Source organism: Barbus barbus (assembly GCF_936440315.1).
Source record: "Barbus barbus genome assembly, chromosome: 14".
Classification (NCBI taxonomy): domain Eukaryota; kingdom Metazoa; phylum Chordata; class Actinopteri; order Cypriniformes; family Cyprinidae; genus Barbus; species Barbus barbus.
Genome location: NC_136742.1, coordinates 23,251,341 through 23,265,308, shown reverse-complemented (window position 1 = coordinate 23,265,308; position 13,968 = coordinate 23,251,341). Strand labels below are relative to the sequence as shown.

Below are 13,968 nucleotides of genomic sequence, written 5' to 3'. Positions count from 1 at the left end.
CAGAACAGGTCTCATGAAAATGCGTATAAATAGCACGCCAAAATAAAAATTAAAACTCTTGGTATTGATACGCAAAAATGAATTTTGACGTAGGCTATATACAGTATGACACGCGCCGTGCATATGATATGAAATTTGTTGGCATGCATATGATATGCACATATGATACGCATCTACCCCATAACTCTACCCATTTCGTAGCATATGCACGCCAAAGTCCATTTTTGCGTATTAATACCACAAGTTTTCGTTTTTATTTGGCGTAGCCTAGCCTACTATTTATACTCATGAGATCGGGTAGCAATTAATCATTCATTAGTTCAAATCATTCTGCTGTTGCTTTATAGGAAACATTTTTTTTTTTTGGCAAATTGAGCAAAAATATACATTTTTGTGTCTAAAATATAAGATAATATTAACTTCTTATTTATTGAACTGTTGAAAAATCAATATAGCCTACCTAACGTTTGCACTTGTGTTATTCGGGACAAGCACTTGTGTGATACTGAACTCGTTGCTCATGTGAAAATACTTAACGATATCTTATATATTATATAAATATGAGACAAAAACTCATACAGGGGCATTTTTGCACCAATACCTTGTTGTGCAACCCGCGTCACCTCGCGGGTGCCTTAAATGCGTTAATAATTATTAATTAATATTATTTTCCCCCCATAACTAATTAATTAAATTAGCTCGTTAATACTTATATAGGTCTATGTATATGTGTAACAGTATCATGCCTGTGTATGACATTTGGTTATATATTGGTTATTATATGACAGAATTTTATGTTTTACAAAGAAATCCAGGATGTCTGGATAAATAAAAGAAAATCCACTGTCTGAACAAATACGCTAAAGTGAATTTGAAGTAATTTACCTTGAATGCGAAACATGGCCAGTGAAGGTACAAAAACTACACATACTTTTGTTAGAAACCCTGCAGTATATTTTAAGCATAATTGTGTCACAACACAAAGGGACCCAGAGGCAAAGGCAAGTCAAACAGAGAATCCACAAACAGAGAGTCCACAAAACGATCTCAGGCAGTCTGTTGTTCACTAGCCGGATCAGGCATATACATGGAACTGGAAAATAATTCAGGAGATAACTGGAACATAGAAGCAGACTTGACTTGAGAGGGAGTCCGGTCCCGGCCGGAGTGGCGAGCGGCAACTTCCACAGAAGGCTGTACAGTCCGGAGGCAAACAAACCACTGGCCGCAGGCAACTGAGAGACTGGGCAGAGATCAGATCAGACACTAGACAGGACTGTTCTTGACAAAACACAACAGAGTAACGGTAGTCAATAGAAAGAGAGCTGGCAGAAAGACTACGAAGCACAATAATCTGACAAAGAAGTCTAGTAACACACAGAGAGAAATAGAGAAGCAAATCAACATCAAAAGGAAACAGGTGCTGTCCCAATCAGTGCGAGTCTAGGAAGCAGAGCAAGAAATAGAAAGGAAAAGAGAACTAGAATCAAACCCGACTCATGACAAATCGATACTATATATTTGATATTATATTTTATTGCGTTTTTTGTTGGCAGTTGATCAGCATCAAAAGATTGCTTTACTTGTTTAATGAATTATTAGCTAATGATTTGCAAAAAAATAATTTTGTTATAACTTGTTGAGGTACACAACAAAGTATTTTTTAAGTAGCATGTCATTATAGTTATGGTTTTTGACATCCATACTAACATTTGAGGTCTGTGAGACAGTGGTACAGTGAATGTAATCTCAGAAAATGTGTTTGATGGTTGGGTAAATTGGGCTGATGAGACTTGGCTGATTGGTTTGTCTAACAATGAGTACAATTTAGGAAAATGTATAATTTCTCAGTTTCAGGGAGAATGTTAAAACACCTATTAGGAATTGCAGTGACTATCCTACTGACCCATGTATGTGTTGTGGAAATGATCGATTATTCAGGAATAAGTTTGGATTCGCAGGTAAGGAAAGGATGTTTTATCAATTTTATCATACATCAATGAAAATTGTAAAAAAAATTGAATGATGAACATTTCTGTGTTTTTAAAATTATATTTAATATATGACTTTTATTACATATAAGATATGCAGTACGCAACATTGATCCCATAACACTATTGGGTCATGTCATACATGTTTTTATGTAAATAAATACTTTTGGAATTAGTGTGAGAAGACATGAGAAACATTTCTAAGTCTGAAAACCTTTTTCTTTTTATATTAATCTAGTTTAGCTTCACAGATGGATCAGCGCATCATATAAGACGAAGAAGTGCAGGTCTGATTCACAGTTTTGTCCTCTAAATAAAATGTCCTAATAATTGTTTTATGTTATCTGTATAAAAATAAGGATCAGTTATTTTAAATAATAGGCCATTTGTTTAGAGTGGCTTGTTATTGTTTATTTAAAGAGTAAAGGCCTATACTCTTGTATTATTAAAATCACATTATGTCTTCACCGATCCAGAGAAATACATTATGTTGTTGAAGTGAATGTATCCAAAACTGTAGCGATCAGCAAAATCAGATCTTGTGCAAAAACAATGCTCCTATTACATATGCATACTCTGACCTTCAATAATATATATATATATGCTGTCAGACTGGACATTTTAATCTTGTCAGCAGCCATGTTTTTATCATTTGTTTTATTTCAGATAATAATGCATGTGGCAACTCCTCATTGGTGTGTGGGCCGAATGCTAGCTGTTCCAATCACAACGGAAACTATTCATGCTCTTGTTGGGAAGGATATAACATTACAAACACGAATGAAACTATTAATAGCAGTAACTCATGCACAGGTGTGATTCATTTATTTGCATCAAGTTTTTTCATTTAATTTGTTAACTTAAAAGCATCTTTTTTTTTTTAATTACATTATTTGTTCTAATAAGACAATTATTTAAATATTGAGATATTGTTCTAAAATGTGTTATTTACTTTCCAGATATAAATGAATGTGAATTTGGTCCATCTGTATGTGGTCCCAATGCCAACTGCACAAATGAAATGGGAAGTTACAATTGTTCATGTCTGGATGGATTCACTGAAACAAGCTCAAGTCTCCCCATCAGCATTAATAACACATGTAGAGGTATATTTTATTTAGACATTTGTATAACATGAAGTTTTGCTCACATGCCAGTTACTGTACTCTCTCTCTCTCGTGCTCAAATTTTTTATCCAATTAATTACAACTGCTCATCAAATTTGGCTGAGCATGAAATACATATTAGATAGATTGTTCGTGTGATATTACTTAACGATATCCTATGATATAAATGAGACAAATTCATACTGGGGCATTCTCCCCAATATCTTGAATTTTAAGGGCCCTGCATCATGTTCGGCACCAATCAACTGTAAAGTGTATAACTGTAAAGTCCATTTCAAAGTCATGTCAATTTTTTTCAGTTCCAACAGTACCATCATCAACACCACCACCAATAACAATACCATCAACACCTCCAACAACAAGAAACACAACAACAGGTATGGCTAGTAAAACAAGTTGGGAAGTATAGGGCTAGTTGTAGGGAGGGTGTTATTGTCCTAATAAAGTGCCATCCATGTAATAATTTCATTGTTGGTGTGTGGACCGAATACTAACTGTTCCAATTAAAACAGAAACTATTCATGTTCTTGTTGGGAAGGATATAACGTCACAAAAATGAATGAAAATATTTTCCATGCATAGGTGTGATTCATTTGTTTGCATATTTATGTTTGAGATTTTTTAAATATCCTTTTTCTAATTTTCAAAAGAATACAGTCAATTTTCATGTCAAAATTAAAGTCAGTTTTCTTCAGTTCCAACAGTGCCATCCTCATCAACACCTCCAACAACAAGAACAACCTCAACAACAGGTATGCCAAGTAAAACAACATCTGAGAAACAGCACAACAACTGTATGTGAAGATGCTGAAGATTATTATTAGTATTGAGTTCCCTTTCGAGGGAACTTCGAACTGCGTCCTCTAGGGGTCACTTGTTATTGTTTATTTAAAGAGTAAAGGCCTATACTCTTGTATTATTAAAATCACATTATGTCTTCACCGATCCAGAGAAATACATTATGTTGTTGAAGTGAATGTATCCAAAACTGTAGCGATCAGCAAAATCAGATATTGTGCAAAAACAATGCTCCTGTTACATATGCATACTCTGACCTTCAATAATATATATATATATATATATATATTTGATTTGTCTTTTTGTTAAAATTGATAGCTGAATATCTGAACAGTCAGTTTGTATTTGTCCTGCATGATCTAAAGCTGTCATGCTTTTGTCATGAGTCCAGGTCCGGCACTTCTCCCTGTCGCCACAGGAGGCCGCCATCTCCCATCCTCCCGGACTCATTTCCCATAACCAAATACACCTGCCACATCACTCACACCTGCCGCATCATTATTACACTCACGACACCCGCAGCTGTTCCCCATTGCCACAGACTATTTAGGCCGTTTCTCAATATGCGTACTTGTCTGTACTTGTGTTCTTGTGGACTTGTGAAACGTCATCAGTCGCTGCCCAAGTACTGTTCCAATTCAAAGTTCACATCTAGCCAAGTCCAGTTCAATTCCCCGGATGTGTTCTTGATCCGCCCCTTTTACCGAGGATGCATCGAGAGGTGACTTGTGCGGACTTGATACGGGCCATAACCCAGAATTCAGTTCGTCCTCCCGTCCTCGAGAGTTCGTTCTTCTGAGTCGAACTTGACAAGTCCAAACTCGAAAGGACGGAAGTCCAGACTCTGCGAACTTGGTATTGAGAAACGGCCTTAGTCTCCCCTCTCCCACCACTCTGCCTGGTTGCGTTATTTGATAATTGTTATTTGTGAATGTGTTTTTGGTTTCTAGTGTCTACTCGGGTCTGGGATACATGCACTGTGTTGCCGTTTTTGTATCCCAGTCCTACTTTGTTTTTTGCCGTGTTGGCATTTTTGTTTCAATTAAAGAGCACCTTCCCTGCACTTGGACCCTGACTCCGTCTTTTTCACGGCGCTTCTTCGCTGTTCCGTGACAGCTTTATGGATGCTTTCAGACTGGATATTTTAATCTTGTCAGCAGCCATGTTTTTATCATTTGTTTTATTTCAGATAATAATGCATGTGGCAACTCCTCATTGGTGTGTGGGCCGAATGCTAGCTGTTCCAATCACAACGGAAACTATTCATGCTCTTGTTGGGAAGGATATAACATTACAAACACGAATGAAACTATTAATAGCAGTAACTCATGCACAGGTATGATTCATTTATTTGCATTAAGTTTTTTCATTTAATTTGTTAACTTAAAAGCATCTTTTTTTTTTTTAATTACATTATTTGTTCTAATAAGACAATTATTTAAATATTGAGATATTGTTCTAAAATGTGTTATTTACTTTCCAGATATAAATGAATGTGAATTTGGTCCATCTGTATGTGGTCCAAATGCCAACTGCACAAATGTAATGGGAAGTTACAATTGTTCATGTCTGGATGGATTCACTGTAACAAGCTCAAGTCTCCCCATCAGCATTAATAACACATGTAGAGGTATATTTTATTTAGACATTTGTATAACATGAAGTTTTGCTCACATGCCAGTTACTGTACTCTCTCTCTCTCGTGCTCTTTCAAATTTTTTATCCAATTAATTCCAATTGCTCATCAAATTTGGCTGAGCATGAAATACATATTAGATAGATTGTTCGTGTGATATTGCTTAACGATATCCTATGATATAAATGAGACAAATTCATACTGGGGCATTCTCCCCAATATCTTGAATTTTAAGGGCCCTGCATCATGTTCGGCACCAATCAACTGTAAAGTGTATAACTGTAAAGTCCATTTCAAAGTCATGTCAATTTTTTTCAGTTCCAACTGTACCATCATCAACACCACCACCAATAACAATACCATCAACACCTCCAACAACAAGAAACACAACAACAGGTATGGCTAGTAAAACAAAATCTGAGATACAGCACAACAACTGTATGTGAAGATGCTGAAGATTATTATTAGTATCGAGTTCCCTTTCGAGGGAACGTCGAACTGCGTCCTCTAGGGGTCGCTATGGGGAATGCCTCGCCGTGACCGGTGTCTTGAAGCATATATCTAATCACGACAATTAGATCCCTGCACGGGCCTCAAATTTAGGCCCTAGCCCGGCCCTGGCCCGAGACGCTCAGGCCCTAGCCCGGCCTATGTCCGACAGTTTATCAGAATTACCGGCCCGAGTCCGACCCGAGCCCGTCTTTTTTTTCCCCTTCTCCTAAAACAGTTTATACTACTGTTTCGGCTATTAAAATAGTTCAGTTTTGTGTGTAATGGCAAAATAATTATATTTCGTTTTGTTTTTTTAAAACAAAAATTTGGAAAAACATTTGAAGCATTTTTGTTCGTTAAATAGCCTATAGGTTTTTGTTTTTTTAAAGTAACGACCAAGTGGCCAGCTGATCATAGCCTATGTTTGATCAATTTACCCTTCTCATATCATCACGACTTGCCTAAAATAAAATCTATAGATATACTAAAACAGTTCAAGTATATAATAATGTTTAAATGTTAAACCTGCGCTATAATAATAATGTGCACTAGCCTATATGTAAGTTTGTGCGGAGAGTGGAAGCTAAAGCGCGCTCTGTAGGACATGGAGGCACCAGAGCAAACACTTGGATTGTTTTCAGTGGAAACAAATTAAAATAGCCTACGCCGTCATTGTTTTTGTTTTTTTATAAAGGTAAGAGTAATACATCATTCGGACCTGTAAAGGGTCTTGTATTTGTGTGCACTCACAATACCAACAAAAGGTAGTTATTTTATAAAACAAAGAAAACAAACATGATGCACTTTCTGCCATCTTGAACAGGAGCGCTTCACAAAAATGAACCGAAGCTGAGCGAATACATGCCTCACAGACATGATAAATATATCTATAGAAAGCTTTAAATTATCACTTAACGAAATAAAAACAATTCAAACAAAAACTATTTTATTATAATCTTAAATCATAATCAATAAAGATGCATTTCTCTCTAAAGGCGCATCTAATGAGGAGACGGCGAGTCAGGATCAGCAACTTCATTCTTGCGACACGGACTCAGAAAACATTAGTTTATTAGTAAATTATTTCCCGCAGACACATTCATCGTTATGTTTGCTGGGGTTTTGCAGCAAGCTTTAGACTATTGCGTGCATTTGAACGCAGAACTCTTCAGCTGCGCTGAAGTCACCTGAGCACGCTGCTGCTGCGGGACACTAAACACCATCGAGCTGCTCTCAGTCGCGGCACGGTCTCGTGTTGTTTCTACCAGCGAGGCAATTTTTTTCATCACTAATCTATGGATGTCTACAATATAAAAATAAGGAGAAACCCAAAACAGGCCCGAGGCCCGGCCCGGCCCGTGTCTGAACTATGACGTGGAAATTGTCCCGAAGCCTGGCCCTAGAGGCGTAAAAAATTTGGGGCCCGAGGCTTTGCTCTGATACTCACAGTTTTACATGGCTCGCGGGGTGTGTGTGTGTGGTGAAGAGCAAGCACATTCAGCTCTCGAGGGAGTTGCTCATCGTGATGCATTCTCGGGACTACTGAGAAAAAGGGAAGGTGAGTGCTTCACTTTTTACCCAATTGTAATACCCGTGTCTTCACGAGTGTGTTCGCCTCTCGCTAGAATAGTGATGCATTCGCAGTGACGGCTCCGTTCTCTCTTGATTCGGATGTAATCTAGCGCGTGGGCGGAGCATGTTTAGCTTCCCTGGGAACTGAATACATGCTGCACGTTGCGAGTGCAGTGAGAATTATCTGCCCATTGCCCGCGATTCGCAGTTCATGGGCAGAACAGGCAAAGGACCTGACGGGAAATCTTCCCTATCAGTAAGGAATTATGATGTGGGTATCTGTCTGCAGTTATTGGACAGATGATTTATAACATGTTCTAACCACATTATACTGCACTCCGGGAGCCCTCTCGATCCTGTGGATATGGTCTCACCTGTCAGTACTAGATCCAGCCTGGATGATGGCCTACATGTTTGGCCTCATGCTTGCTGGATCATGCAGCCAAGTCGCCAGGCTTCTGCGGGAGCCTCCTTGGCCTTCAGGTCCCAGTATAGCGCTGCAACCCAGGACTTGCGGGTCCTTCATTCAGGCTGAGCCTTTTTAGGAGATTATTGCTTCGTGTTGTGCTCCCTGAGCTCCTGGCTGGGTGTTTGCCTCGAGAAGCTGCCCCAGCCAGGATGCGCTACTCGTGTCTCGCATCGATAGGCTTCCTGAGATTTGAGTTACACTGTCCTTACGGTCGAACCAGTGAATCACCCCTCCGTGGAGTGGGCTTGAGTACACTGCTTTCCCGGAGGTACGAGTGAGAGGTGTTTCTGCGGAAACCCTTCCTGAGTGCTTTAGCTCTGAGGAGCGATAGCTTTTCAGACATGTATGGTTTTTGTCTAACCCGTTGGTCTATGCTCTCTATCAAGATGGAGAGTGTAGGATTACGTTCACCTACTAACAGATGACAGTCTCCCTTTGGGTGCTGCTGGACTGTCCTTTTATTCTGGCACTGCCTTCTGGTCGAGCTAGGGTGTGCTCCCCTCATTGCGAGAGCTATCTATGCACCTCCTGTTCCCAGTTTGTGTCGTAAGGACCGCTCAGAACATGGCAGTGCTCCAAAACCTCACTGCGGGAGGTTCTTTATGAGCTCTGTGGCAGTGACACCAGGAAGTTGGTCGCTTGCTGCCTCCCTGTTGAGTTACCCTGTTGGTCAGGCCTGGCAATGCTCTCCTCACCTAAAGGTTACTTTTGAGCTTGCCACTCCCGGTCGAGGGTCTGAGGACTCCTCTCACTGGGTCCTGATCCCTCTGGAGCTCAGTTGAGCAGCAACTTCAGGTTGTTAGGCTCCTCTCTGCCTCCCTGTCAGGTTGCTGTCCTTGTTGGTCGAGCTAGCATTGCTCCCCTCACTATAGAGGGTCACCTATGAGCATGCTGCTCCCTGCCGAGCTCTCCTTATTGGTCGAGCTGGCATTGCTCCCCTCAATTTAAGAGGGTCATCTCTAAGCATGCCGCTCCCTTCTGAGCGTCTGAGTTCCCTCTCATGCTGGGAGCTAAGTTCTCCGCTCACCAGAGCTCTGCCTTGGTAGAGCTAGCATTGCTCCCCTCACTATAGAGGGTCACCTATGAGCATGCCGCTCCCTTCTGAGCATCTGAGTTCCCTCTCATGCTGAGAGTTAAGTTCTCCGCTCTCCAGAGCTCTGCCTTAGATTACTACAGTTATGATTACTAGTTTTACCATAGTAAAAATATGGTTAACTATTGTAAGGGTACAATGCTTTTCACAATCAAAGCAGCTTAAAAAAAATGCATGTTTCAAGGTTACAAAAAAATATATAACAAATCCTTTAAACAGCCCATGGTGACTGTAGCTCAATGGGGAGCATCTTCTGGCAACAAATTAATGTCTATATGTCAATAACGCTAAGATAAAATAAGTTATGTGTTCAAAGTCATGTTCAGTTAAACGGACAAACATTAAAGGGTAAGTTCGGTCAATTTAAATCCACTTTATACAGTCACAAAGTCTGTAATATGTAAATAAATGTTTGGATAATGCAAAACATTATTTGGCTGACAAATAAATGGGGATATTTCATGGAACTCAGAGAAAGATTAAACATTGTTGTTCACATGTTACCATAGTAACAATACAAAGTGGGTTGAAAATCACTCAACGTATGCTTTAAGGCAGGGGTACTCAAGTTCAGAGGCAAAGCGGGCCGCATTTAAACTACATAAAATGCGAAGGGCCACAAATTACAATTTGCTTCATCAGACTTTATAAGACAATATTTGCAGATTTACTGATTTAGAAATAGTTTATTCCTTATCCAAGTCTTGCTTGTCCTTGTCCTATTTAAAATAACACGGAGCATGAATATATATGATATATATATGGCCTATATTTTTTAAAGAGTAAAAATCTGGAACAAAAAAATGTCTATATTGATGCAAAAAAAAAGCATATTGAACAAACTCAAAATGCTAAAACTAAAAACATTCTTGAGCAAACAGTTCACACATTTCTTTAGAAAGTAGTATTATTTTTCATATTTATATTAACTATATTTTATCAATACTTTATTTTTACAGTCTATTTATAGCATACAATATTCAACTAATTGATTAAAAAAGTTAAACAAATGATTCATAACTCACAACTTCATGACTTGCTCAAAGACTAAACTTGTTTCATTCCTGAATGAATCAAAGTTTTTTTTTGGCCAAATCTCATTTTACCTGCTGGTATTATGTTGTAATTGACACTATTTATTTGAAGCATCCTCACTTTCATTTAGGTGATTTATTCTATTTTGATCGCTTTTGTAGACAGCAGTGTTTATATCCGAACTTAAAACTTTTATTCCAGTACTTCTGTGATTATTTGAATGTCTGTAACACAAAAATTACGATAAAAAAGACTTTGTAAAGATGTTTCATATACGTAAACTGCTCTCTTTGGATCAGCGGCAGCACGAACGTAGATTTGAATGTCACTGTGTGTGATTAGGGTTTGCATGGGTGATAGAATCTGTTCTATTTATTTAAATATCCAACAGTAGCCAATACGACATTAAAGATACGACACAACAATATATAGTTTATCTGTGTTCTTCAAGCCATCTTTGGTATTTTCACAATAATAAAGTATATTTATAATGCTATGTCGATTAGCATTGTCTTTATTACCGTATAGAATATATTATCTGCCTCGTTCTGTGACAAAAACCGCACATCAGCTCACAAAATGAAGTTATTTCACTCGACTGATGTAGAATCATGTTATTAAATGTCCTCTTTTGTTGGACAACGCTTGTCTTTTAAGTTGGGGCGTGCAGTGTGTTGCTGTTTAATTGCAGGTTAGTCACATCGCTCGCAGAAATTGAGCAGCTTTTACTACTGCGATTTGTATACATTTAATAAAAAAAAATCGAACTGCCTAATATTTTGAGCGCAAATTGTAATAAACATACATTAATCTTCAGCATGACGTGGGCCACAAAATTAATGCAGACCCGTGAGCGGCCCGTGAGACGCCTGTTGAGTACCCCAGCTTTAAGGCAATGATTACAATACATAATATTTGTCAGGTTGGTATGTTTATTTATAGTTGCCATCGTCTGGAGTCTTCATGAGTGTGGGCATCATCTGAAGTCACCACAAGTGAAGCTGGATCCAAGCTGTAGTAACATTGGGATGGGCAACCTGAGAGAGAAACAGGAAAACAAAAGGAGGATTAGCATAGATGCTGTTCATATTATTTCAGGCACAAGACGATCATGTGCATTTATTATAGAGTACAAAGTTATGAGATGTGATATGTGAATGCTTGGCTAAAAGATGTATTTTTAATCTAGATTTAGCTCCAAACATCAGAAGGCTATTCGAGAGTTTAAGAGTAAAATGTGAAAAAGCTTGGCCTCCTTTACTGGACTTTGATATTCTGGGTACTATCAATAGTCCAGAGTTTTGTGACATTATTTAGCTTACTTTGCTATAATTTGGTTAAATCGCAATCAGATTTTATTTATTTTATTTTATTTATTTGTCCTCAGTATTCAGGGAACAGACAGTCTACATATGCCACATAATTATTGAAGTGGGAGGAATATCATAACTGTAATTTACACAACTGTTCAAAAGTCTGGGGTCAGTAGGATTTTTTGCATCTTTGAAAGAAGTCTCTTATACTCACCACAGCTCCATTTCTTGTAGTAAAAAAACAGTAAAACATTGTGAAATGATATTACAGTTCAAGAGAACTGTTTCTGTTATTTGAATATGTTAAAATTGTAATTTATTGCTGTGATCAAATCTGAATTTTCAGCATCATTACCAGTCTTCAGTGTCACATGATCCTTCAAAAATAATTCTGATATGTTGATTTGCTGTTCAAGAAACATGTCTGATTATTATCAATATAAAAAACAGATGTGCTGATAAACATTTTAGTGTAAACTGATTTTGTTTTTCAGGATTTATTGTTAAATAGACTCCAGACCTTTAAATGGTAGTGTACAATACAGTGAGTCAGTGGTGTTTTAAGAAATTCATATTTTTATTTAGTAAGATGCATTAAATTGATGAGAAGTGAGAGTAAATATTTGTTTTAAATAAACACGGTTCATTTTCAACTTTATGTTCATCAAGGAATCCTGAAAACACACACACACACAAAAAACAAAATACGAATCAGCAATATTTCCTGATCAGCAAATCAGCATATTAGAATGATTTCTGAATAATCATGTAAAACTGAAGAGTAATGATGCTGAAAATTCAGCTTTGATCACAGAAATAAAATACATTTTAACATCACTCACTCATGTTTGGATGTCAAAACCTTCTTAAAATAACTTTAATAAAGAAGTGTAACAAATGCATGATGATATAGGCAAATATGTAGTGAAAAATGCATATGAAGCGATTGTTAAAAAAGTTACAAAAGTTTAGTTATTTAATCTTTCTCAGCTTACTATGTTTCCCACATTTCTGTCAGCAGCTTCCTTCAGAAATGTAGATATATTGGAGCTTATCTGTTGTAGAAGTGTTACTCCTGAAACCACAGAACAATGCAGCTGGAGGGCAGGAAGAGATTTTTCCCCTTAGGAATCAGTAGCAGAAACTCAAGATGCCTGTGTTTTGCGTTGTTTATGAATGTCCATGTGTGGCGTTTAGCATTGAGTGAATTGACTGTGTCACCTTGTATCTTGTGATGTAAACTGGGGCTGTATCCGAAATCGCCCCCTATACCCTCAAATAGTGCACTATTTGAGGGGACGGCCATTTTAAGTGGTGTTCGAAACCTTAGTGGATGTTCTCGAGTGCACTCATTCAATCCCACAATGCATCGCAAAAACGAGTGTACAACTGATGTACACTCAACGGCTAGAGAATCCCCAGAATGCACTGAGAGAGTCGCGCGCCGAGTCAATTCCCACGTCTCACCAGAAGATGGCGCCCGCAGCTGAATCATCCATTCATTGATTTTAGAAGTGCTCGTTCATGGCGTAATACAGTGGAATACAACAAAGGTACGAAATTAATTGTAAATTGACTATTAGGGTTTATACATAATTTCCGTGACACAGTTCAAGATAAATCCTTCAATCTTACTATTGGAGCTGCCCGTTTCAAATGATTATTTAACAGGAAGCAAACTATGCAAAAGCGGCAGTTCTTCCGGTGCATTCAGTGTCCGAATTCACTCACTCGTTTTCATTCACTCCTTCAAGTGAACTATATGAGTGGACTAATGTAGGGAATAGTGAATGAGGGTATAGGGGGCGATTTCGGATACAGCCTGGTTCTTACCACTAGGTGATGCCCTGTATTCAAGTATGTTTACTGTGTTGAGAGGTGCTGAAATCGCATTTGGTCTCGTACTGTATCGCGTATCTTGTCAGTGTGTGCACTTGCTTGGCCATTTTTAGTTGATAAACAGGAAAGTGGGTTCAAGCGCCAGCAGAAGGCAGTGTAATTAAATAGTCTTTAAGAGAAGCAGTCTATCAGCGGAAGTTTAAAATCAGCTCGTAAGTGTATTTACTTGTCTCAGTGTTTAGCGCTTTTGCCGTTGCTAGGAAACGCTTATTTTGTTTACTGTGTTGAGAGGTGCTGAAATCGCGTTTGGTCTCGTACTGTATCGCGTATCTTGTCAGTGTGTGCACTTGCCATTTTTAGTTGATAAACAGGAAAGTGGGTCCAGCTGAATTGAAATGGTGATTTGTTGGATTGGTATAAAAAAGGTTATTATACAGCGGCAGCGGTCGCGGCAGTCGTCGTGTGAAGCCCTCTGAAGACCGAAGAGTGTAAAGACCATCAACTCTACCGTGCGACTGACCGAAGAGTGTAAAGACCATCAACTCTACCGTGCGACTCCACCGGGCAGGGACACCAGCAAGGGATAGAAGTATCGCTTTTTAT

The 13,968-nt window shown here is 38.4% G+C and overlaps 1 protein-coding gene across 1 annotated transcript in view; it reads left to right on the top strand.

Moving 5' to 3' along the window:
- Nucleotides 1-13,968, top strand: part of LOC306880052 (adhesion G protein-coupled receptor F5-like) — a 33,517-nt gene that overhangs the window by 1,148 nt on the left and 18,401 nt on the right. The window contains exons 2-10 of the mRNA XM_079433329.1: nucleotides 1,852-1,961; nucleotides 2,230-2,278; nucleotides 2,658-2,804; nucleotides 2,951-3,097; nucleotides 3,418-3,495; nucleotides 3,814-3,870; nucleotides 5,106-5,252; nucleotides 5,400-5,546; nucleotides 5,871-5,948. Of these exons, the coding sequence (XP_079289455.1) occupies nucleotides 1,863-1,961; nucleotides 2,230-2,278; nucleotides 2,658-2,804; nucleotides 2,951-3,097; nucleotides 3,418-3,495; nucleotides 3,814-3,870; nucleotides 5,106-5,252; nucleotides 5,400-5,546; nucleotides 5,871-5,948 (949 nt within the window). The 5' untranslated portion in view covers nucleotides 1,852-1,862. The remainder of the gene's footprint in view (nucleotides 1-1,851; nucleotides 1,962-2,229; nucleotides 2,279-2,657; nucleotides 2,805-2,950; nucleotides 3,098-3,417; nucleotides 3,496-3,813; nucleotides 3,871-5,105; nucleotides 5,253-5,399; nucleotides 5,547-5,870; nucleotides 5,949-13,968) is intronic.